General features: G+C 40.8%; 4 protein-coding genes across 7 annotated transcripts in view; 1 reads left to right on the top strand and 3 right to left on the bottom strand.

Moving 5' to 3' along the window:
• Positions 1-1,189: 1,189 nt before the first annotated feature.
• LOC308314037 (E3 ubiquitin-protein ligase TRIM35-like) lies at positions 1,190-3,265 on the bottom strand. The gene has a single exon (XM_080761417.1). It carries the CDS (start codon positions 3,002-3,004, stop codon positions 1,583-1,585), a length of 1,422 nt encoding a protein of 473 aa, XP_080617543.1. The 5' UTR covers positions 3,005-3,265; the 3' UTR covers positions 1,190-1,582.
• A 2,199-nt stretch (positions 3,266-5,464) lies between these two features.
• On the bottom strand, positions 5,465-8,845 carry LOC308313993 (uncharacterized protein). Of its 3 annotated transcripts, none has more exons than XR_013963926.1 (4): positions 8,644-8,834; positions 8,078-8,207; positions 7,240-7,450; positions 5,465-6,731 (listed from the first exon to the last, which is right to left on the bottom strand). XR_013963926.1 is itself a non-coding variant. In XM_080761345.1 (4 exons), exons 2-4 carry the CDS (start codon positions 8,115-8,117, stop codon positions 5,917-5,919), a joined length of 1,116 nt encoding a protein of 371 aa, XP_080617471.1. In that variant the 5' UTR covers positions 8,118-8,207; positions 8,820-8,845; the 3' UTR covers positions 5,465-5,916. The 3 variants fall into 3 exon arrangements, 2 of the variants coding, with proteins under 2 accessions (XP_080617471.1, XP_080617470.1); XM_080761345.1 differs by having other exon boundaries at positions 7,240-7,500; positions 8,820-8,845; XM_080761344.1 differs by having other exon boundaries at positions 7,240-7,500.
• A 1,164-nt stretch (positions 8,846-10,009) lies between these two features.
• parp12a (poly (ADP-ribose) polymerase family, member 12a) lies at positions 10,010-19,755 on the bottom strand. 2 transcript variants are annotated; one of them, XM_080762430.1, is made up of 13 exons: positions 19,131-19,755; positions 18,832-18,973; positions 16,748-16,883; positions 15,758-16,031; positions 15,341-15,502; positions 14,837-15,026; positions 14,363-14,522; positions 13,312-13,432; positions 12,438-12,534; positions 11,928-12,015; positions 11,438-11,568; positions 11,114-11,265; positions 10,010-10,916 (listed from the first exon to the last, which is right to left on the bottom strand). In XM_080762430.1, exons 1-13 carry the CDS (start codon positions 19,309-19,311, stop codon positions 10,657-10,659), a joined length of 2,094 nt encoding a protein of 697 aa, XP_080618556.1. In that variant the 5' UTR covers positions 19,312-19,755; the 3' UTR covers positions 10,010-10,656. The 2 variants fall into 2 exon arrangements, with proteins under 2 accessions (XP_080618556.1, XP_080618555.1); XM_080762429.1 differs by having other exon boundaries at positions 14,363-14,537; positions 19,131-19,752.
• A 616-nt stretch (positions 19,756-20,371) lies between these two features.
• cfap263 (cilia and flagella associated protein 263) overlaps positions 20,372-21,496 on the top strand; it is a gene marked incomplete at its 5' end in the record, with an annotated part of 7,324 nt that continues 6,199 nt past the window's right edge. The window contains 2 exons of the mRNA XM_080762108.1: positions 20,372-20,436; positions 20,881-21,016. Coding sequence (XP_080618234.1) covers positions 20,372-20,436; positions 20,881-21,016 — 201 coding nt within the window. The remainder of the gene's footprint in view (positions 20,437-20,880; positions 21,017-21,496) is intronic.

The raw sequence follows: 21,496 nt of genomic DNA, 5'->3' as shown, positions 1-21,496 counted from the left end.
ACAAACATGAAGATGTAAATAAACTACAAACCGGTGAGACGGATTTCCGTATGCGTCACAGCTCTTTTCTCTTCTTCTGGGGGTCTTCAACGTTTTTCATTCCAAGGCAGTGGTGTACTCGATCAAGACTCAAGTAGCGCCTACACTTATTGTGTATTAGTATTAGCCTACCAATTTTCTGTACTTTTACTTCTACTCCACTACTAAGTTACTCAGGGGTAAATTTTTCTCCACTACAATTATTTGAAAACTTTATATCCTATTGTATACCGTATTTACTTTGTTACTTTGATTTAACCACTTCAACACACTTCACCATTCACTTCACCTGTATCATGACTACTTTCCACCTTTGGTACTTTATGTACATTTTTATAACAATACTTACAGTACTGTTGTACTTTTACTCAAGTAAATTTAGATTTCAGGACTTTTACTTGTTAAAAAACGAGTACTTTTTCCCACCAGTTGGAGTTGGAGACAAGTCCGTCCAACTCCAAGGACCCCATAGGTGAGAAACAGAGTGTGGTATGTAGCCTATAGACAGGGATGCAATGCATAGCAAGTGTTATGAAAGCATTCATCTTAGCCCATATCCATCCCAACACAACAGTGGTCCCCATGTTGATTATTCACAGTCAGGGTGGTGGTCCCTGGTTTACAATTTAAACCCCCTGACTTTGACCCTCAATACTTAGAAAACGTGTACTTTGTTTGCTCTTTTTCATCCACACCGAACAACGCCTCGCCTTGTGAGCTTGTAGATCGGCTATTTTAGGCTAATGTTTCCCTCAGAATAGAGATGCTAGGGTTTAAGTGGTTAATGTATAATAATAATGTTTTTTATCACACAAATATTTGGACCCCCCTGTAGTAACTTTGAGTACCCTGCAGGGGTGGGTCCCAGACCCCCTGTTTAAGACTATCAAATCAAATCTTATAACACATTTATAGCACATTTACAAAGACAATAATAATAATGATAAATAAATAATAATAATTAATAGAAGTTAAATGGGGAAAAATAACACGTGCCAAATATTTTAATGTTATATTACACCTTTAACTAACATTGAAAGAATCAACTGAAGATGTTGACAAATAACTGATGGAGATGAATAGATTTATTGATTGATTGAATACTTTATTGTTTAATGAATTTAAATGTAATTTTATTGTACTTTAATGTAAACAGCAATACCCCACCAACAACAGGGTTTAAGGATGTTCAATTGTAATTATTTACATTACAGAATCCTAATATATTACAGGTAATAATTTGTTTTATGACTCATAGAATATTTAGAATAGACTAGGGTATGCGTGTGACATCATCATCAAACCAGGAGTGGCAAAAAACTACTTCCTGGCCTCGACAGCCCATATATCCAAACAGAAAAGTCCTATCTGATTGAATTAAACAAAGTTAAATAAGGACGGGTGGTGATGTGCTGGAATGTGTGTGGATGAGAAGCCAAATTTGTATCATCCCCCTGTCTATAACCCTTTATCACTACCGGTAATTGACAATGTCAATCATCATTCATCATGTCTAACTTCCTTGTTTCCTCATTTTGACGGTCTATGATTGTTCCACAGTAACAGAAACCTTCCTTGGTAACATCTTCAGAGGGACAGTATGAGGCGTGATAATGTAGGGAAAGAGTGTGCCAGTGAAAGTGTGCGTGAAGGTGTGTATGTGTGCGTCAGTGTCGGGGTCAGAGAATGACAGCTTTCCTTCATTCCAGTCCAGCTGGACTCTGATCCTCCGCGGTTGCCGCTCCACCGTGAGATTGGCGTCCGACCTCGTCGTGGAGTACGCCGTGTATTTACCTTGACGTAGAGATATTCTCCAGAATTGACCCAGTCTATTTCCCTTTCTCTGAAAGGCCTCCGATAGCACGCCTAGTATCCAGTACGTGTTGTCTCCAACCTCGACGTCCCAGCTGTGAGTCCCCGAGCTGAAGCCCTCAGAACCCAGGACACACGGGCAACAGTCAAACCTCTCCGGGTTGTCAGGCAGCTGCTGTCTCTCTCCACGTTTCACACAGGTCAGATCAGAAGACAGGATGTATTCTGCATGGGCCGTGTTGGGGTCCAGAATGACAGAAGTGTAGGAGACAATGTCCTTCATCTTGTACCAGACTCTGAAGGCCAGGTTTCCCAAGTGTTTGGTCGCGTCTATCATTGCTCCTGAGACCAGCCGTGGGTCCTGCAGTGTGAACTGCAGTGTTTCCATTGTGGTCTTGTAGTTGAGCAGAAATGAGACGTGTTCAGCTCTCAGCTCCTCCTCTATGGCTCCGACTGTGTTTGAAAGGGTTAATATATCTCTGTTCAGACCCTCAATCTTCTCCTTCATCATCTGACTCTTCTGCTGATACTCATCCCTCAGTGCAGCGATTCTGGCCTCCTCTTCCTTTTGTAGAAACTGATGAAGCTTCCTAAACTGTTCCTTCATCTGCATCTCTGTGCGCCAGGCCTGGACCTTTATGTGTTCTGCTGTTTGATCACAATTAGTTTTAACTTTATTAAAGACCTTCAGTTTCTCCTTTAAATCCTTGTGTGATTTCCGGACTTCCTCCTTGAGGTCCAGAGCAGCTTCGTCGATGGGTCTGAATCTGTGACCGCTGTGTTTCTTAGACTCTCGACACACAACACACACTGGCCGTTGATCTTCCTGGCAGAAGAGTTTGAGTCTCTCAGCATGCTGATTGCAGAGAGCCTCGGACCCACTCGAAGTTCTCTGACGCTTTGAAGCTCTCTGATGTCTCTCCTGTACGAAGGCCTCACACAGGTGCTTCAGAGCCAGGTTACAGGGTGGACTACCCATTGGATGAATTTTCTTACAAACTGGACATTCCTTCAATTTGTTCTGTCTCCACCATTCCTGCAGGCAGGTTTTACAGAAGCTGTGGCTACAAGACAGGACAACAGGATCTTTAAAGATATCATGACACACGGTACAGCAAAAATCCTCTTCTGAAAGAGACGACATAGAAGCCATTCTGTGAGTGAAGCTACAAACACACTGAAGCTACAAACACAATACAGGAAACCAGTCAGTTGTGGTAATATAACACTCCCTCCTCTAAAATGTTTCCTGAAGTTTACTTTCACTTTGACTCCTGTTGTCTTGTTAAAGTCCATTCAGCTGCAGCAGCAACGGGTTCAAGTGGTCTGGGTCAGTATTCCCTCCTGTAGCTACACATGGAAAGACAAGTCCTGTCCACCCAATTGAGCTATATACTGTAATATAGCTCGTCACTGGAAGTTGTTTGTCTGATCTGAAGGTATCGTTGATGAGTCTGGCACTGACAGGGGGTGGAACTTGTCACTTTGACATACGAGACCTGTTGCCAAATTCTCTCTCTCTCTCTCTCTCTCTCTCTCTCTCTCTCTCTCTCTCACACACACACACACACGCACACACACACACGCACACACACACACACACACACACACACACATTCACACGTTACACGTATACTAGAACCTCAACATTTTAGGATGACAATTTTATGAATGCTGTTACTTTTTTTCTGTGATTTCTAACCGTATCTCTAAAGCTCACAACACAAGCTTGTAGATCTATTTTCGGTGCACACACCGGCACACTTGTGCACACTTGTAATTGTAAAACTAAATAACAATAAAACTATCATTTTCTCTTGTGGGGACAAGGAAAATAATAATAATCTTTATTGTCCCGAAGGATATTTGTCTTCACAATCTGTTCAACACCCACATCAAAAACAACACAGAGCACATTACACCAAGACAATACAAAAAGAAACATGAGGTCCCCACAGAACCATCCTATGGCCGGGGCAGTTTGTTTAATGAGGAGTGGGTTAAGTCCAGTGTGGGTTGTTTCAATGACAAGTTATTTTGTTTTGACCACATTCAACTCTAGATAGTTGTCAGTGCACCACTGTGTGAAATGAGAAATGGTATTCTGATAGACCGTAATAGAGTTATTGTCATGGAGCAGTCCGAGAATAGCAGTGTCATCAGAGTATTTAAAGTATGTGATGTTAGTGGGTGAGGGGCTAATACAGTCATTTGTGTATAGAGTGTAGAGGAAGGGGCTGAGGACACAGCCTTGAGGGGCCCCTGTGTTGGTGATAGCAGTTGATGAGAATGATGTACCAACTTTAACTGTTTGTGGTCTATTGCTCAGGAAGTTGTGAGTCCAGTGGATGAGAAGTGGGGGGATGTTGAGCTGATGCAGTTTCTTGATCATATGATGGCGTTGAATAGTGTTGAAAGCAGAACTAAAGTCAACTAAAATAATAGTGGCAAAATTGTCCAAAGAACAGTTTTTCTGCCGATGGGTTCCCAGATTCCCCGAACCCACCTCACCCCTGCCCACTTTGACTGGCTGGAATGGCTCAGGGTTGACGACAGAGTACAGCATCTTGCAATGGGTCTGGTCCACAAGATTCGATACACCACCAACATACCCATGTACCTGTCTAAAGACTTCCTTAATGTCCACACCCACAACAACAGAGGGAGTTCAACAAACCATGTGCAACCCAGATTCGGCACAAACAAGGGACTAAATTCCTTTCGCTCCTATGCCACCAAAATGTGGAACGCCCTACCAACAGTCATTAAGACATGCGAATCCCTTGACTCCTTCAAAAGCGCTCTCAAAGTTCACCTACGGACGGCTGCAATTCGAAACTGCCCCCGTAAAATCTGAATCCCCCACCCACCCCTTTTTCCCCTCACTGTATGTTTTTTTTCCTGAATTGAACATGGTGGACCCTATTGTAAACAAGTGTAATGCTTTATGGTGTCATCCACAGTCAGTTTTGTATTGAGTTGTGCTTGAAATGTACTGTAATTCTCCAGTCGGTTAATAAATACTTCAATCTAATCAATCAATCAAAATACACCAAGAATCTGGGAACCCAACCTAACCTATCTTGAGAAAATGCATGGGTCAATGGGGGGGGGGGGGGGGGGGGGGGGGGCTATGGTACAGCATGCTGATTCATGTGTCAAAGTACAACATGACATCACGCCTTAGTGATAAGTGACTCCACTCACCGAAACACATCTGTTTTTACTAACCACCGTTTTGGTGGTCACCTTATTACCTAGAACTGGAGTATGAATTATGCCTTTACATTTTGTGTAAATTACCTCAAGCCTATAATATGTTAAATATTGAACTGCGCCAACTAGTAACTAACATCACATAAAACGTTATACTGTATATCATAAAATGAGAAACATAAGTGTGATGCAACTGAACTTGTTTCACCTTTATTTTAGCTCTTTCCTTGAAGTACAATTTATTTCACAGATCTATAATTTCATTGGAACTTACTTCATCCAAGGTAATGATTCTATATTTTATCAAGAATTTGTGTAGAAACAGATTTAGAAGTAGACAGAACCGTCCGGGAAAACATTGCCATAGATTTTGGCTATATATACAGTATAGTCACAATCATTTTAACCACTTTATTCATATGGATATTCAAAAATAGTACAAATAGCAGATATACAATGAACTTGTAGAATGTAGATCCACTATTATTTTTTAAACATCGTGAAAATGTGTGTAAAGCTTTGAATATATATTTACATTTTAAACTCAAATCTTTGCTTCTGTGGGTCCCTCCCTGGAACTGAATATTTTGGGATGGGAGTCAGCTGTCAAATACATATAATTTTGGAGGACATGAAAAGGTTTTTAGCACCACTGATATTGCAACATACGTTGTGATGTACCAAAAAAGATTACTGAAAGGTGTACAAGGTGCCAAGTCCCTTTGACTTCCATTGTAAAATGTCTAAAAACACCTAAATCAAGTACTGTAGGAGCATATTTTCCACAAATATGCCATGGTAAAATTCACAAGAGTATACTGCACCAATACAGATGTTTAACTAAACATTTTAGTCAATAGAAAGATATTTGTAGCTATAGGAATAAGGGTTTTCCTTTGTATGAGCGTGCATGTGCCTCTTCACAGCAGCTTTTGATGTGAAACTTCTATCACAATCTGTACAACTAAAGGATTTTTGCCCTGCATGAGTACTCACGTGTTGCCTTAGAGTAGACCTGTTACCAAAGCATTTGCGACAAATTGTACAATTAAACCACAACCTCTTCCCTGTGTAACTCCTCAAGGATGGAGTTGTTTTTGATGATGTCAGGTCCTTGAACAGCTTTTCGCTTATAGACGTTTGTCCTTTGTTTGGTTTCTGTGTGTTTAAAACTGACAGACCCTCCTCTGTCTTCTCCCAATCCTCACTGTCTTCAGTGTCCGATTCTGTCGAGTGGGAAGAAGTGTGGGTCTGGTCGTCACAAGCTAGTTGGGTTGTTCGAGAGTTCTCTGCCTGTTTCCTGTGTGGTTTCTGTGTGTTTACAACCGACAGACCTTCCGTGGTCTCCTCCCAATTATCATCGCTGTCTTCAGTGTCAGATTCAGAAGAGTTCGAAGAGAGGTCATCACTAGCTGATTGAGATGCTCCACAGTCTCTAACAGCTGGTACTGTCATGTGTTGAGTTGAGGTGCTGGCTAAAGGCTCTGTCTCTCTGTTTTCATCACGATCTTCTCTTTTCACTGCTAGTAATGTCAACATTGACCCGCCAACCTCCTCTGGTCTTTGAAGTAGCTCCTCTTGTTCTGGTACCTCCTTGACCAGACTGGAAGTCCTCTCATTTTCAGGGCAAGCCTCCTCTTTACACACGGGGAGGTGCAGGAACTCTAAAAATATGCAAAATATGAAAGGAGAGTTATCCATTAAGTGTTAACCCACATCTACAATGAGACCTGAGGATGATTCTAAAAAAGTATTCTAAATCCTATAATTTCTTTCTGAAAAACCCATGTTTCTATGTCAGTTGTGCTCAAACATTCTCATTTCAAGGACCCCCAGAAATTATATGTAATTGGCCGCCGACCCCCATCTGAAAATATGTAGTTCCATGGACCCCCCAGAATCAAAGAGTTGAGTTAAAAACACTCGCTCTGAAAGAATATATATTCAAAGATTTGCAACACATTTTCATGATTTTTCTAAAATAGCAGAAGCTCGTAGCGCGGCACTCGGACCACTCAGTGCCACACTACGAGCTTTTAGATCTGCTATTTTTCAACAGCTAAAGCAAAACATAACGCTTAAAAAAACAAAAGGGGTTCCCGCCCAAAATGGGTTAAGTTAAAGTAAGACCTCATAAGAGTGAGATAGAGAAAGCCTGAGAAAGTGACCTACCAGCATTTTCCACATGGAGAACATATCCGGATCCATAGATAACTCCATGTAATGTAAACGATGACCCATCAGCATTCTCTGGTCTTTGAAGTAGAACCTCCTCTTGTTCCTCCTTAATGTGGGGAGGTTCTGGTTTTACCTGGACCAGACTACTGCTCCTCTCCTGGACCAGACTACTGCTCCTCTCCTGGACCAGACTACTGCTCCTATCCTGCAGGTCAGGAGAAACCACCTCTTGACTAACAGGAAGCAGTGGAACATCTAGGCGGAGAGAGGACGAAACATCAGCAGAGAGAAACTCAAAGTGATTGGACCTTAATTGATTTTAATTTAGTCATACCAATTAATGGATTTAATTCCTCCTTGTTATTGCTGTTTTTGCCCTGTTTTGCAGACACCAAGACTGCGTTTCAGTTTTGATGGAATGCCAGACGTTTCGGCTGCTGGATAGCCGAAATGTGGGCAGGTACTTTACCCCACTGTGCCACCCAAGCACCCTCAATTATTTTCTTAGCGAATATTTAATCTATTTTTATTTATTTTAATCTAAAATTATCTATTAAATAATCTATATATTAATTAAGTGTTTTTAACTAGAACAGGGTTTGTCTGCATGTCTGTCTGCTAACAGTGTGGGACTGGGACATGCATTCCCTGTGTAGTGCATGGGTACTAGCCTAAGCCTAGTATACAAAAATCAAAAAATCAAAGAGCAATTCACAAACTAGTACACAGTACAAAATCTGTGTTATTTTAACACTTGAGTCGAGAGTGTACAAATGCAACGGTGTGTGTGTGTGTGTGTGTGTGTGTGTGTGTGTGTGTGACTAATACTCACAGCCTGCCTTGGTGTCAGTGCAGTGGTTGTTGTCCTCCATGGTGAAGATGGGAGGCAGGTACAGTAGCAGTCCTCAAGGGGGCAGCAGTGTCATTATGAATGATGATCATGTGTATCACAGTGCATGGTCCTGCAGGGACATTAATATATGTGATAATAATATAATCTATTTTATTTGACATGTTTTTCCACGAGATTCACACTGATCACACCGCGCATTGAGGGCAGCGCTGAAGATGATAAATGAACACACAAAACCATTGATGAATGATGATCAATGGCAATGGGCAATGGTGTGTATATTAAACACGTAATGCGCGTCAACATGTTGCATTGCAGTTTGTGATTAAAATGATTTGACGTCAAGTCAATTAGCTATTCTAGGGCTATAGTGACAGTCATGTTTCAGGGCTATGTCAGAGCAAATCTTTGTCACAGATGAGTTCGTATATATCATGCATACACACGATTCAAAAAGTCAGACTCGACTAAATAGTAATAAATCTACTATTTTGTCTTGATCCTTAAGGCTCATAGAGCTGCAATAATTATAATGGACAACTCACCATGGCTACTGATCTAGCCTTCTATCAAAATCTACCCCGTATCTTCTTCCACTCCTTCCCTTTCTGTAAGCTTCTTTTGATCAAGTCTAATTCACATTTCAATGACATTGTCCTCCTCGTATCTCTGCTGCATCCTTTCAATGGATTGGATTTCACTAGAGTATTATTTCACTCACCCACAAATGCACATACTGCTTTTCGGCCGTCGTCGCGCTGTGATGACGCCACTGGCACTATATATATCTGTTTGTTTATGTTTATTAAAAAGTGAACATCGAGACTTGGAAAAAACCCAGAGTGAATAAATTGAAGCTACAGAAGAGGATAAGATTATCTCTGGTGAGTTGTCTATTAATGCGAACAACGATCATTTTTCAGGAAATACAGAAAACCTTGTTTTTTTTAAAACAAAGCAATACTGCCTCATCAAAATTGGTGTTCTAACTTTATATATTGCCAATTACTTCCATGGGAGGGGGAGTTATATTTTTTAGCAGACAGTTTGGGGGTCCAATGGCGTTAAGAGGTTTTGTCCAAAGCACTTTTTTACTACTTTGCACATGGTTCAATATTTTCGAAAAGGGTGTTCAATAGCACTGATGATGTATACCAACAAAAAAAACGGAGTTATGAAGTTTCCTCCCGACAGCAACGATATGCAGCCTACTCATGGTCAAAGTGTAAACAAAACATGAGACCATGCAGACTTTATGCTGCCTAAGCTTCTGCTACAGTGACACCTAGCGTTGCATACATGTTGCATCATGTGCTCCAGGCCAGGGGTTCTCAAACTTTTGTCAGGTGCCTATTAAAGAAAGGTTGCTTGCTTTTAGTGTGACAAAGTGTCAGAATATAACATCACTGCAATTGGCTGTCATGCCTATTTGGTGTTTGTCATGTTTTGCGATTTCTTCTAAGTTCTGTTAAGCTCTTTGTGACTGATCTGCTCTTAAAAGATGCCATTACAAATAAAGTGTATTATAGTATTACTATAATGTCATGCCTACAGCATGTAGATATTGTCTGGTGTTGTTGATACATAATGTTTTTGATACACTTGCCCAATTGACAAGGCTAACGTGTGCATCACAGTAGAACACATCTGTCACCGTGGGCTACTACATTTTTAACAGTCTGGCTACTACACAAGAAGCCACAGGGTGGACCACATAAAACAACTAATTTATGGAATTAATAATTTACCAGTGTCTTATGCTAATGTGAAAAGCTCACATGTTGTCATTCCAACTAAAAAAATTACCACTTCATAAAAGGCATGACATTGATGTTCATTAACAAAGCATAGAATGTTTTCATTGAAAAACGAATCATGCTAGAACAATCACCAAGCAGACTTTAATGGTTGTTATATGGCATGACTGTTTATTTAACTCAATCAACTTTAGAACAGTAGCAACCTTAATAGTGTGGCAAATTATGTAAAATTAATGCAAAAACATACAGTATGCATTTGTACATAGATATACTGTATATACCAAATGTAGATATGTAGATCATTGGTTCTCAAAAAAATGTATGTCAAGAGCCCCCGGCCCAAATTGATTTGTAGTAAACCTTGGTTCCCCATTTGAAAAGATTTGATGGCAGGGAGGGAGGGACCCCATAGGAAATTAGATTAGATTCAGAATGGAATTCTACAGCTGTCTATATACTGTACGAGAGAGAAACACCTTTCAACCTAGTGTCTCTATTTTGTGCATTTCTTAGGCAAAAAGCTGACATTAATTAATATAAATATATATAATAATAAGTCACAAACTGCTGTGAGCTTGAAGTTGTTTTCATGATTTTCGAGGAATAGTTGAAGTGGTTAAACTTGTTTTGCTGTGAGAACCAGGGTTCTAAAGTAGACAATCCAGTGTTTATCACAGTTTATTTAAGCTCAAAATTCAAAAGTCCCAAACATTTTGAAGTAAGCAATTAATCTACCAGGTCAAGAACAGAATTGCTCGATATCCAGACAGTTGAAATAGAACAGCACAAATCCAGAATTCACACATACTCAACGATGTACTCTGGATAAATCTGCAGCTTGTCAAAGATAACAAAGATGCTGGGGTTACTCTCAGAGTCAACACAGCTATCATAGAAGCCTTTTCCGCTGCCTTTTGCAGGGGGACGCACATAGAGGCTGCTTGCCTTGGTGGAGTCGCCCACAAGGACCAGAACCACAAACATGAACTTCCTTTGGCTGCCCGGCTTAGCCTTGGCGTATCGATCAGAGTAGGACGCGTCTCTGGCGAAGTAGCTACCTAGACAGTGAGAACATAACAAAAGCACTTTAAAACACTTCTGTGTCCCTAATGTAGTGTACTATAGTGGTTAACCACTTAACCCATTTAGACCTGATGTCGAAATTGAAATAAAAATGTCTTCTAAATCCTGACAGTTTTCTGAAAAACCTAGGTTTCTATGTGAGTCGTTCTCAAACAGGCAGACGTGTGTATACCTTTGCCGTAAGCTGTGCCGTGGACTCCACACATCCTCCAGTCAAAGTTCTGTTCACAGATGGCATCGAGCAGAGACTCGTCCGTACCGTGGAACAAATACTGCTCATCCACAGGTTTCCCCCCATTTTTCTTCTGCATCTGCTCCTTCTGCCTAAGCATGGGAGTAAATAAAGTAAATGTGTTGTGTACACAGTACTGTAAAATCAAATATCACAATACTTTTTACCAAACACCTATCGATATTGTCATCCCAACCACGGACTGTTTCAGATGCCACTTAGCTACGTAAACCGCTTCATGTGTGAGAGGAGCATTTGATTTACCATTGAAAAACTCTCCAGAGGGAGGGATTCTGGATCCTCTTGATGCTGTGGATTGCCCTGGATGCCATGGTGCGCTTAAACAACTGCTCAATCATCTTGTGCTCCTTCATAGAATTTGTGACAGCAATCAACTGCAAGAAACGGTAAATAATATCGTGAAAATGTGTGTAAATCTTTGAATAACAAAATAATGTGAGATGGGCTCGCCATATAATATCGATAATTCGGGGGGGGGTTCTTGACATGAAAACGTTTGCACACCACTGATATAGCAACACACATATTTCACTAAACTGTATTTATAAGATTTCTCATTACGCGATTACAGCGAAACTCAAAAGATTGCTTTGATCAAACGTCCAATCTTAGTTTGCAGAAGAGTTGACTGAATCTAGACGAATGTTCTGTTGTGGCTTTAGTGTGTTGTTGTTGAAGATGTATTGTAGAATCTTAATCTTATTCTTAATGGATTAATGATGGACATTATTACCGTGAAGGAAATCTCTGGCAGGGCCGTCTTGTCCCAGTGCTGCGGGGCAGCTACGGATGAGGACGAGCTGGCGCTTTCTGAGAACACGCTACCATGGAGACACAGAAGTACAGATCAAGGTTACGATAGTTTTGTTTCGACTTTTTGTTTTCAATTTTAGTTTTAGTTCGTTTCCAAGGTTGTTTTGCTAGTTTAGTATTCATTTTGTGAAAATAATTTAGTTTTAGGTTAGTTTTGATTCGTTTTGCATATTTACAAGCTCACAACAGGTACCGGTAATGTTGTTTTGAACTTGTAGATCTGCAAGTTTTGAAGATTTTGGTCAATTTATCTGATTTTAGTTTTAGTTTCATAAATGTAAAACTTTTTTTCCTACAATGCTTGCTATTCTAGTTTTTGTTGTTTCGTTAGTTTTAATTAACTACAACTAAAAGTAGTTATAGTGAACTAGTTTTATATCCACTTGCACAGTTAATTATGCACGTAAGAACACATTGGTGGTGGAAATACCTCTTCAGCTTGGCCTCCACCTCATGAGATGAGACAAAGCGAGGTCTCCTTCTGACCTCTCTCTTGGTCTTGTAGTGGACATTCTGCTGTTGCATGTCTGAAAGAAAGCCAACACAATTAGTCCTATCATGACAGTACTGTAGTGATAGTCAAGTCCTCAATGTAGATTTAACTGTGAACGTCTATAGATGGAACCAAATGGTCTGCGTACTGTCAGTGGTTTCTTTCTTTGTTCATTTTTCAGGAAATAAAGGAAACATTACCGGTATATTTTTAAAACAAAGCAATACAGCCTCATCAAAGTTGGTGTTGTAACTTTATATATTGTCAATTACTTCCATGAGAGGGGGAGAGGTGGTGGAGTTAGTTGCTTTAGCAGACATTTTGAGGGTCCAATGGAGTTAAGAGGTTTTGTCCAAGGCACTTTTTACTACTTTTCATTGGTTCAATATTTTCGAAACAACACACAAGTGTTCAATAGCACTGATTTATGCAAAAACAAAATCTAAAACCTCAAAAATTTAGTTATGAGGTTTCCTCCCGACAGTGTCTATATAAATTAACCTAATTTAAGTTTAACAGCTTAAATAAATTTTCTTAATGCCTAACCAAAAAAAGCAAGGCTTTTGCACACCTACAGGCGAAACACCCGTACACTGTCTTCAAATGCAGTGAAAGAAAACGTTACACATATAGGGTTTTCCCCAGAGTGACTGGGAGGCTATTCCATTTTAGGCTTCCCTTGATGAAGAGGACATTCTGTCCAAACGTGGTCTGCCTACGATGGACCTCACAGTCCCCCCTGGTGTCTGAGTTGGTTTCTTGTCTAAAACCTTGATGGCTCTCTTGAAAAGTTAAATTGGTTCTTGTTTACCTTTGCAAGAGAGAATGTACTTCTGTTTCCCGGCACCAAAACTAATCTCAATGTCTGCATCGGCCAGGTAAACATTTTCCAGAGTTAGAGACGTGACAGAGGCAGACCTATCACCTCCAGCCTACAGTAGAAACACAAAACAGTGTTTATATGATCATTAGTTTAGGGGTGCAACAGTTAATGGAATTAACCAAATTACAAAATGTATCAATTTGAATAAAATAATAGTTTAAAAAATAATCTGTGATCACTATTGTGGGTTGTGGGTCGGTTCTTTTTGCAATACCGTTATTGAAGTGGGTATTGGTTGTTAATCAGAATAATGGGTCTATACAAAAAGTCTAATTAGTGTCGATTTGTTGACATAAAAGACAAAAAAATATCCAAGAAATACACACTTCTCGATTATTCAATTAATTAAAAAAGTAATCAATAGAATAATTGCAAGCAGCCCCAATTAAATTAAATTAATTAAACATGTCATTGTAGGGCAGAAACCTGTATCTCATCTTTTTGTTTTTCATAAATCACTGCCCTATTTTATACTTCCCGTATGACCAGTGTTGCACGAAAATAACAGATCTACAAGCTTGCAGTTTTACTTTGAGCTCGTAGCTCAATATTTTGCTTTATCTTGGCTCTATAATAGGTCTGCTGGTATTTCCCTCTACACCAAATCTCTTTGCCATAATAAAGGCGATCTGCAAGCTCACCAGTGTTGATTTCGTCGATTACTATACCGAAAAAGGTTCGTCGACTACCTTTTTTCACTGACAAAAACTACATAAAAACTAAATAAAAACTAAGTAAATCAGCCATTACGAGGCATGAAGGCCCGCCAAAATACATTTTAGTCGACTAAATCAACTGTAGATTTAGTCTCATCGCATTCCAGGTGACTAAAATGTGACTAAATGAAAACTATTCAAGAGACTACAGTATATGACTAAAACTAAAATAGAAATTTGCTGCCAAAAACAACACTGAAGCTCACAACAAGTCAGTGGGGTTCATGGGGGTAATAACACAATTCAGATGAAGTGATCCATACTCCGTATTCCATCCAGATCCCAGTCTCATCCTTCCAGTTCCAGATCCACTGTGTTGTCAGGATGTAGTGGGGGGGCTTGGAGACGGAGGAGGCGGTGGACAGGCGACGCACAGGAGACCCCCCGCACGTCATAGTCACAAAGTTCACCCACCGCTTATCGCTGGACGCAGCAGGGCTGAACAGAAGCAGCGGAGACTTAAGTCACAGGGAGGGAGAGTTTCTATACATGTACATCCATAACTGAATTGAAATTTCAGTGGGTGTATAAATGATATTTGTTGTTATATATATATATATATAAGTGTTAAATATTTTGATAGTAATCACTTTGTTAAAGTGTTGAGTAACAGGGGTCTCCTCCTCCAAACAGAAGATAAATGTTCAGGTTGACCCAAAAGAACCTTGGTTCTAGAGCCTGAATTATACAACAATGATTGCTATCATAATATAACCTTTAAACCAACAAAATCCCACCTGGGTGTCAGATTCAGCAGTCTTGTGAGCAGTGAGGGTAGAGGTGGTTCATCGGGGCAATTTGTGTCTTTGGACGGGTCACAGTAGGCCTCCTCGATATCCTCCATGTTGGCTAAGTCCTTCCAGCTCCCATCACTGTCTAGAACCTGCCACTTGTATGGCAGATGGTAATGCACACGGGCACACTTCTCTGGAAAAAGTAACATACACATAAGAAATACCCATTAAGACCTGAGACAGACTGAGAAAAGAAATACGTTTTTCATGTCAAGGAACCCCCAAGATGACGTGTATTTGGCTGCGGAGCCCTATCTCAAAACATTTTGTTCCGGGGACCCCAGAAGCAGATAAAAATATATATTCAACATAATACATATTCAAAGATTTCCTAACATTTTCACAAATCTTCCAGCTAAAAATTACAATTGCGTGCAAGCTCTCCCTCTCTCTCTCTGCACGTACTTGTTGACTTGACGTTCATACTAATGGCATCAGACGCATTACCTTTGAAGCTGCAGTGTCTGCGAATGAAGTACAAGCAGATCTCGTTTCGTTCCGTCTCACTGATTGGACTGGTAGCACCAGGGACACTAGTGGCACTGCTGGAGGGGTGGCGAGTACGTGACACCGCCACTGGGGGAGGTGCGGGGCACGGTGCAGGACACACTGCAGGACACACAGACACAGTCTTCATCAGTGTTGTTTTTGGCAGCACATTTTGATTTGAGTCATTAGTCTCTTCAATAGTTTTAATGTTACACTACAGTATGACTTATATATACTTGTGCGCAATATCATGTACCGAAAATAACCAATCTACAGGCTCACAATTTGTCACGGTGCAACACGTTGTGAGCTTGTAGATCAGCTTTTATTTTGTCAGGCATTATTTTGTATAAATCAGGCTTTATTCTCAGTTACCGGCAATAGCAGCAGGATTTCTCCGCTCCCGGTGGCCCAAGATGAAGAACTTATTCCTGTATATAATCTCCAGGTTTTGAATGTTCTCCTGGCCGAGTCCTCGACCGTTCAGGATCTTCAGGATGTGCTCACCAACCGTGTGGGCCCTCTTACACGTGGGCCCAAACTTACAGTCACCGCGGGCATTGTGCAGGCAGAGGTGCAGGTTGGAGCACGAGGGTCCAAACCTACAGGAACCGTGCTCACCGATGCCCTTGTTGTAATGAGGACATATCTGGAGACAAGCGAATGGGACGATGATCAATTACAATTCAAATTTTGCCATTCATGAAAAGATCTACGCAAGATCAGAGTAAATTATATGAACCCTTCAACATACATCAGGGTAAACGGATCGATTAAGCCGATCTTCAAGCTATGTGATGATGGGTCATAGATTGGATATTTTTAAAATGTCTTTCTTTAAAAAAAAAACATTTTGTCTGTAATGACAATCTGGGAACGGTACCATCAGCAAAATGTGAATCATTGGTCGTTTGAATTTGTGGAGCTAATAAAATGCTCCAAAAGCAACTAGGTTATCTCTCTAAACAACATGAAATCTAAATAACATTCTTAACATTGGTGGGCAAGCAAAAAGAAACAAACAAAGAAACAAAGGAAATCTAATTTACAGTCTGCAATCATGCCATGACAGATATGGTTTTGTCTTTAATAAAAATCACACCCGTGTGAAGTGAGGGGCGCTCTTATCATCATCTCATTCCGGCCAATCCCAATTTGCTTCCTCGCCTTCGTCTTCAATGTTTGTGTGCTCACACAATGTTGGTGTTTGTTTTTTTTCCTTTTACTGTACTGAAGCCAAAACCAAATAATCTAACACTTGTGTAGGCTACTCATATAGAAGACGCAACAATACAAATATTTAATCTTGAAACAGTCAATCTGTAATGCCATTCAAACTCTCTCTCTCACTGCTGTGCGACCAACCTCAGGCAACAGGTATGGGTCGTTCTGTAGCAACAGCTGGAACAGCTGTTTGTTTGTCAGGTGTTGAAGATCAAGTTTCTTCAAAAGGTCTCCACTCTCGGGAGAGTCCAGGCTGTGGTTATTTTTACATTTGTTCCTGAAAATGATTATTGGACAATATTTATTAAAGGACATAACTCTAACTATGTGTAGTGATGTGCAGGAGCGAGGATTGAACCCCCCTTAGGTTCTACATTATTGCCGCCCTCCAACCAGGCCGAAGGCAGAGAGTATGTTTTGCAACCCGTCCGTCCGTCCGTTTGCCTGTCTGTTACATGGTAATCTCCGGCACCGTTGGCAGAATTTGGCATATACATTCCCACTAGGCCGAGGATGAGATGCCACTTGAACATTTTTCAAATACGCCTCATGGTGGCACTATACAGGACACTATATTTACAGTCTGGCACTTCTGGCACAGGCTGCACCCGGCCACCGGCCGTATTGGAAAATTGTTCAGTTCAGTTTTCAATTAAATAAAATAAATTTCAATTGAGAAAAAAAAAAAAAAAAGGACATAACTCTTAGTATGGATCATGGATTGACAACAACTGGTCAAAGAAAAACAATTCTCCTGGTTGAAATGAACAAGCAAGTCAAGGATAACGTGGTGAACCGCAAACCTACAGTAGCATCTGTCTAAAAATCAATATTGATAGATCGGTGATCGAATCAATATATATTGATTAGTTATGACATCCTAGGCTATTTTAGCATGTCAACTTGGACTGACCATTTTTCATTTGTATGTGTATATGATCAAAGTGTTTGCCCTCAGTGTTGTTCTTGTTTTCATCTGTTGAGCTCCTGCTGGTATGTCAACAATATTAGATAGCAGGTTAACCTTGGAGAAGCCTCTGCTTAAAATATCACAACAACCCTGGTTGCCGAGGGAACTATGCAAATCGTGATGGCCGATGTGATGACACCAGATGTAACCCCATAATACATGTATATATAACTCTGTATCACTGACACGTCAGAAGAACATATCTGGAACCATGCCTTTCCAACGCTTGTAAGATCTATTCTCGTGGAAAAAACCCAAATAATACGTTTCCTCAGGGTGCCCACTGGCCTAGTGGTCCAGGCGCATCATGCCACATATAGTTCCTTTGCAGTTTGGAAGCACTCGTTTTTGTTTGGTCGCGCTGCTGCCTCCTGCATTATGTGCAAATTCAAAACAGGTGGTACGCAGGGCCTTTCAGTGACATACGACGAGTGCTTCCAAACTCCAGCACTTAGAAAAAGAATCACCTGCACAGAATTTCTTGACAGAAAGTAGCTCATAACATGTCTATGGTGGACTTTAATGAAAAACAAGCTCGGCAGATTGAAAGAGAATAATTCAAGCTTGGACTACAGCTGCAATGTTGGTGAGTTTAACGTCGTTTAAGACAAGCAGATCGCAAACCAAATTGGATGAGTGGGGAGTCAATGCTCAATGGAGGGTATTGCAACTCTAAATTCATCCCATTATAAAAAACTCTAGCGTTGCAAATTGCGGCTAAGTCATGTTCTTGCCCAAAGGTCATGCCCACTTGCCCGAAAAGTAAATAGTAATCTCGGTGTAGTGTAGACTGTTGCTACCCTCTCAAACGAGCACTTGCCCAGTCGGGCAACCTGAAAGCAGACTAGTCTCCACCTGCCCAAAGGTTGCCAGGGGCAGGTGGGCAAGCCTAGTGTCTACGCTTGTCAACTGTGGTAAACAGGTTTGGGCGTAGGCTACTGTAGGCCTAGACAAGCAGCTCTTCCTGACTGAATGGGGGACATAATTCCAGTTGTTTACAAATCAGTAGCTCTAGAAATGCTTCAGAAATATTGGGCCTACAGTTTTTCTCAGTGATACAAATTATTATAGAGTTAATATCTAATTAGGCCTTTGATTAATTAAGTACATGAGGAACCCAATCATTTAAATTCATCCTTTTAGCAGACCTTGTATTGTACTGTACTTCCCTGTGCTTGTACACTGTTAGTAAAGTATTCAATCAATAATCAATCAATCAATGTTACTTTTGAGAATGAATTGCTATATAACTCACCCAAATCTGCAATGTCCGCATACAAAGTACCTGCACAGGTGCAGGTGGTTGCAGTTTGATGAGGAGCACTCAGCAGGGGGTTTCTGGCAGAGCCTCAGAGATGTTCTGGCCACTATCACACTGTCTGGACTCATGGCATAAACTGAAGGATACAGGATAGGCGTATTAGGCGGGCACTAGGGGGGCAGTAGTGGCACACGGGTGAAATCACCCGAGGGAGGCTTCGTCTATATTTTACTTTTTTAAAGAATGTGGGGGGGAAATTGCCAATTTAACTATCCTGTTAGCCTGTTACCAACCTGAAGAGCTCTCCTGGCCCTCCTGGATGGCGAACTTCTCCTCGTCACACAGCAGTCTCAACAGCACAGATTCGGCCACTGTGAACTCCTTTCTGATCAGATGGTCGAGGCGTTTGAAGAACATGCATCCCTGGTTCTCGCACAGGGCCGTCACGATGAACCTGGACACCGCAGATGTCATAATGTTGACGTTGATCTGATCTCTCGACTCTCCTGATCAGAACACACCCGGGTTCGGGTGCACCACTCCAGTCTACTCTTCCCGCAGGCAGCACCCGTAGAAAGCCTGCTTTCCTAACTTTCCGTCTATTTACTGCTCAGTGCTCATATCCGGCCTAGAACCCGCCTCCAATTGCCGATGATTTCCACAGAGCTTTTTCCGTATCCGCTCTAGACTGGATCTGTAACTTGCAAAGCGAATTGCTCTCAGCCTCGGAGCTCCGTCACTTTCACAGAAACGAAACTGATAAACTGACTCAGACTGAGCATAACAAACAAGGGAATTTAAATAAACAAATGTATTAGCAATAGCACCTGAGCTTAAAAAAAGAAGATTTTTTTTGCTTAAATTAATAATGTATTATCCGTCGACACTCCACACAGCATGAAAAGTATAGCTCTGCAATAATTTATGAAGCTGCGCACTTTCTGTAACGTCACTGGCCATGTCGATATCGTCGAAAAACAAATGGTACCGTAAAAGACTGGTGAATGTGTTTGCTTTGCTCATGAAGATTGTACTCTAACCTCCTTAAAGATAGATCCAGGATATGTGGGCTCCAAGGAAGGAAAAGTGGACACCTCGAGGAGATTTTTTCCCCTCTGTAATCCTAGTAGGCTATTATATTCTCTAAATAAGCCAATTTTGAATACATATGGAAGTAAAAACATGACATTATTCGGCAGCCATGCAGGCTTCGCCTTCACCAAGGCTCTGCAGTGCCAAAGAGCCCTGTCCTGAGTCCCTTCACCAAACGGGTAACCTCGCCCACCAGGCTTACCAAACAGGGGGTTCAGTCAGACAGTGTTCAATATTGTTAACCTAGTCTCTCGATTCGAGACAGAAGGAAACGAGGGCGCTGTTGTTCTTTTATTGTTTGACGATGGGTTCTCAACTTCTCAGATTGGTGTTAAATTAACCTGACTCCGCCAGATGAGGGCGGTATTGAGATTTGAGAGTCATGTTAGTTCTCAGTGTAGCCTACCATAGCAACCGTCAGTGTATACCTTAGCAACCAACCATGATGGAGGACGAAAACGTACAAGAAGAGAAAAAACGTCTTTATGAACGAGTCGAGGAGTTAAAGTAAGTACAATATAACTTAACAGTAACAGACAGTTCACTCTCTATATGGTAGGCTACAATAATTTATTTGGAAAACAAAATCCTCACCATATTCGAAAGGCTAACCGCTCTGTTAGAGATCTAAACTGTTCCGATTTCACTTATATATCCTATATATATATCCTATATATCCTATATATATTTGAATAGAGCTAATATTTAACACTTATTTTAACATAAAGCATCACTTACAGTTACACCACCTTTAACATACTGTCACGGTGCTGTAGTGTCATAGTTTATTACGTATTAGATCGCCCTTGTCTGTTGTAAAGATCTTGTAGATTTGCAATTCGCCTATAATGAGATGCTCAAAATAGCACCAGGTTGAAAGTGAGTTCAAATGATAATGGAACATTTTAAATATACATTGTCCCACTGATTTTGTATTCACTCCCTTGCAAGGCGCTCCAATGCACTCATCCTGGCAGAGAACGACCTCTTTGAGCGCTTCATCAGTCGCCTGGATCCCAAAGAACTGCTTCCCCAGGATGCTGCTGAGACCCTGGGAGGACTGAGGGCCTCTCAGCTGGAGGTATTGGTACGTACATCCAGAGCATAACTGGAAGAGTGGGCACATGAGAACTCTGGGCATCGTATTTTTTTGTAAATGGGGGCCCGCCCCAAATATATTCTCATTAATTTGCTACAATACCCTTTTCATATCAAGGCCCATTATTTATTCAGCATTTGAGCCACAGACCACCATTTGATGACATTTAGCCTCTCAGACCCAACACTTAGAATATTTTGTTATGGTTGTATATGATTTTGTTCACAATTCCATGCTGTATTGATGTTGGTACCATTAGGAGAGAAAACAGGCAAACGTTGATCAAAATAACAATTCTTCTACATTCTCTAATTGTGTAGACTTTTCTTGTAATGAAAATTAATTAATGCAGATGTTTAACTACAAAAATTGAACAATAATTGAGAGCATAAAATTAAAACAAATTGACCTGTTGGTTTCATTTTGCGCTAAGTTAAAACATCTATTAATTAGGGTCTATATGGTCAC

This window comes from Protomyctophum bolini, assembly GCF_963924005.1.
Source record: "Protomyctophum bolini genome assembly, chromosome: 4".
NCBI lineage: Eukaryota > Metazoa > Chordata > Actinopteri > Myctophiformes > Myctophidae > Protomyctophum > Protomyctophum bolini.
Note: the sequence above shows the minus strand (reverse complement) of the source record. Positions and strands in the feature narration are given on the sequence as shown.

What these genes read in the sequence shown, in the direction of transcription:
- LOC308314037 (XM_080761417.1), bottom strand. Translation starts at nt 3,004, where the DNA reads ATGGCTTCTATGTCGTCTCTTTCAGAAGAGGATTTTTGCTGTACCGTG.
- LOC308313993 (XM_080761345.1), bottom strand. Translation starts at nt 8,117, where the DNA reads ATGGAGGACAACAACCACTGCACTGACACCAAGGCAGGCT. An exon ending in CACTGACACCAAGGCAGGCT is followed by an intron (nt 7,501 to 8,077) that starts GTGAGTATTAGT and finishes CTCTCCGCCTAG; the next exon opens with ATGTTCCACTGCTTCCTGTT. An exon ending in TCTCCATGTGGAAAATGCTG is followed by an intron (nt 6,732 to 7,239) that starts GTAGGTCACTTT and finishes GCATATTTTTAG; the next exon opens with AGTTCCTGCACCTCCCCGTG.
- parp12a (XM_080762429.1), bottom strand. Translation starts at nt 19,311, where the DNA reads ATGACATCTGCGGTGTCCAGGTTCATCGTGACGGCCCTGTGCGAGAAC. An exon ending in GTGGAGGCCAAGCTGAAGAG is followed by an intron (nt 12,016 to 12,437) that starts GTATTTCCACCA and finishes TCTCCATGGTAG; the next exon opens with CGTGTTCTCAGAAAGCGCCA. An exon ending in CGGCACAGCTTACGGCAAAG is followed by an intron (nt 10,917 to 11,113) that starts GTATACACACGT and finishes CTCACTGTCTAG; the next exon opens with GTAGCTACTTCGCCAGAGAC.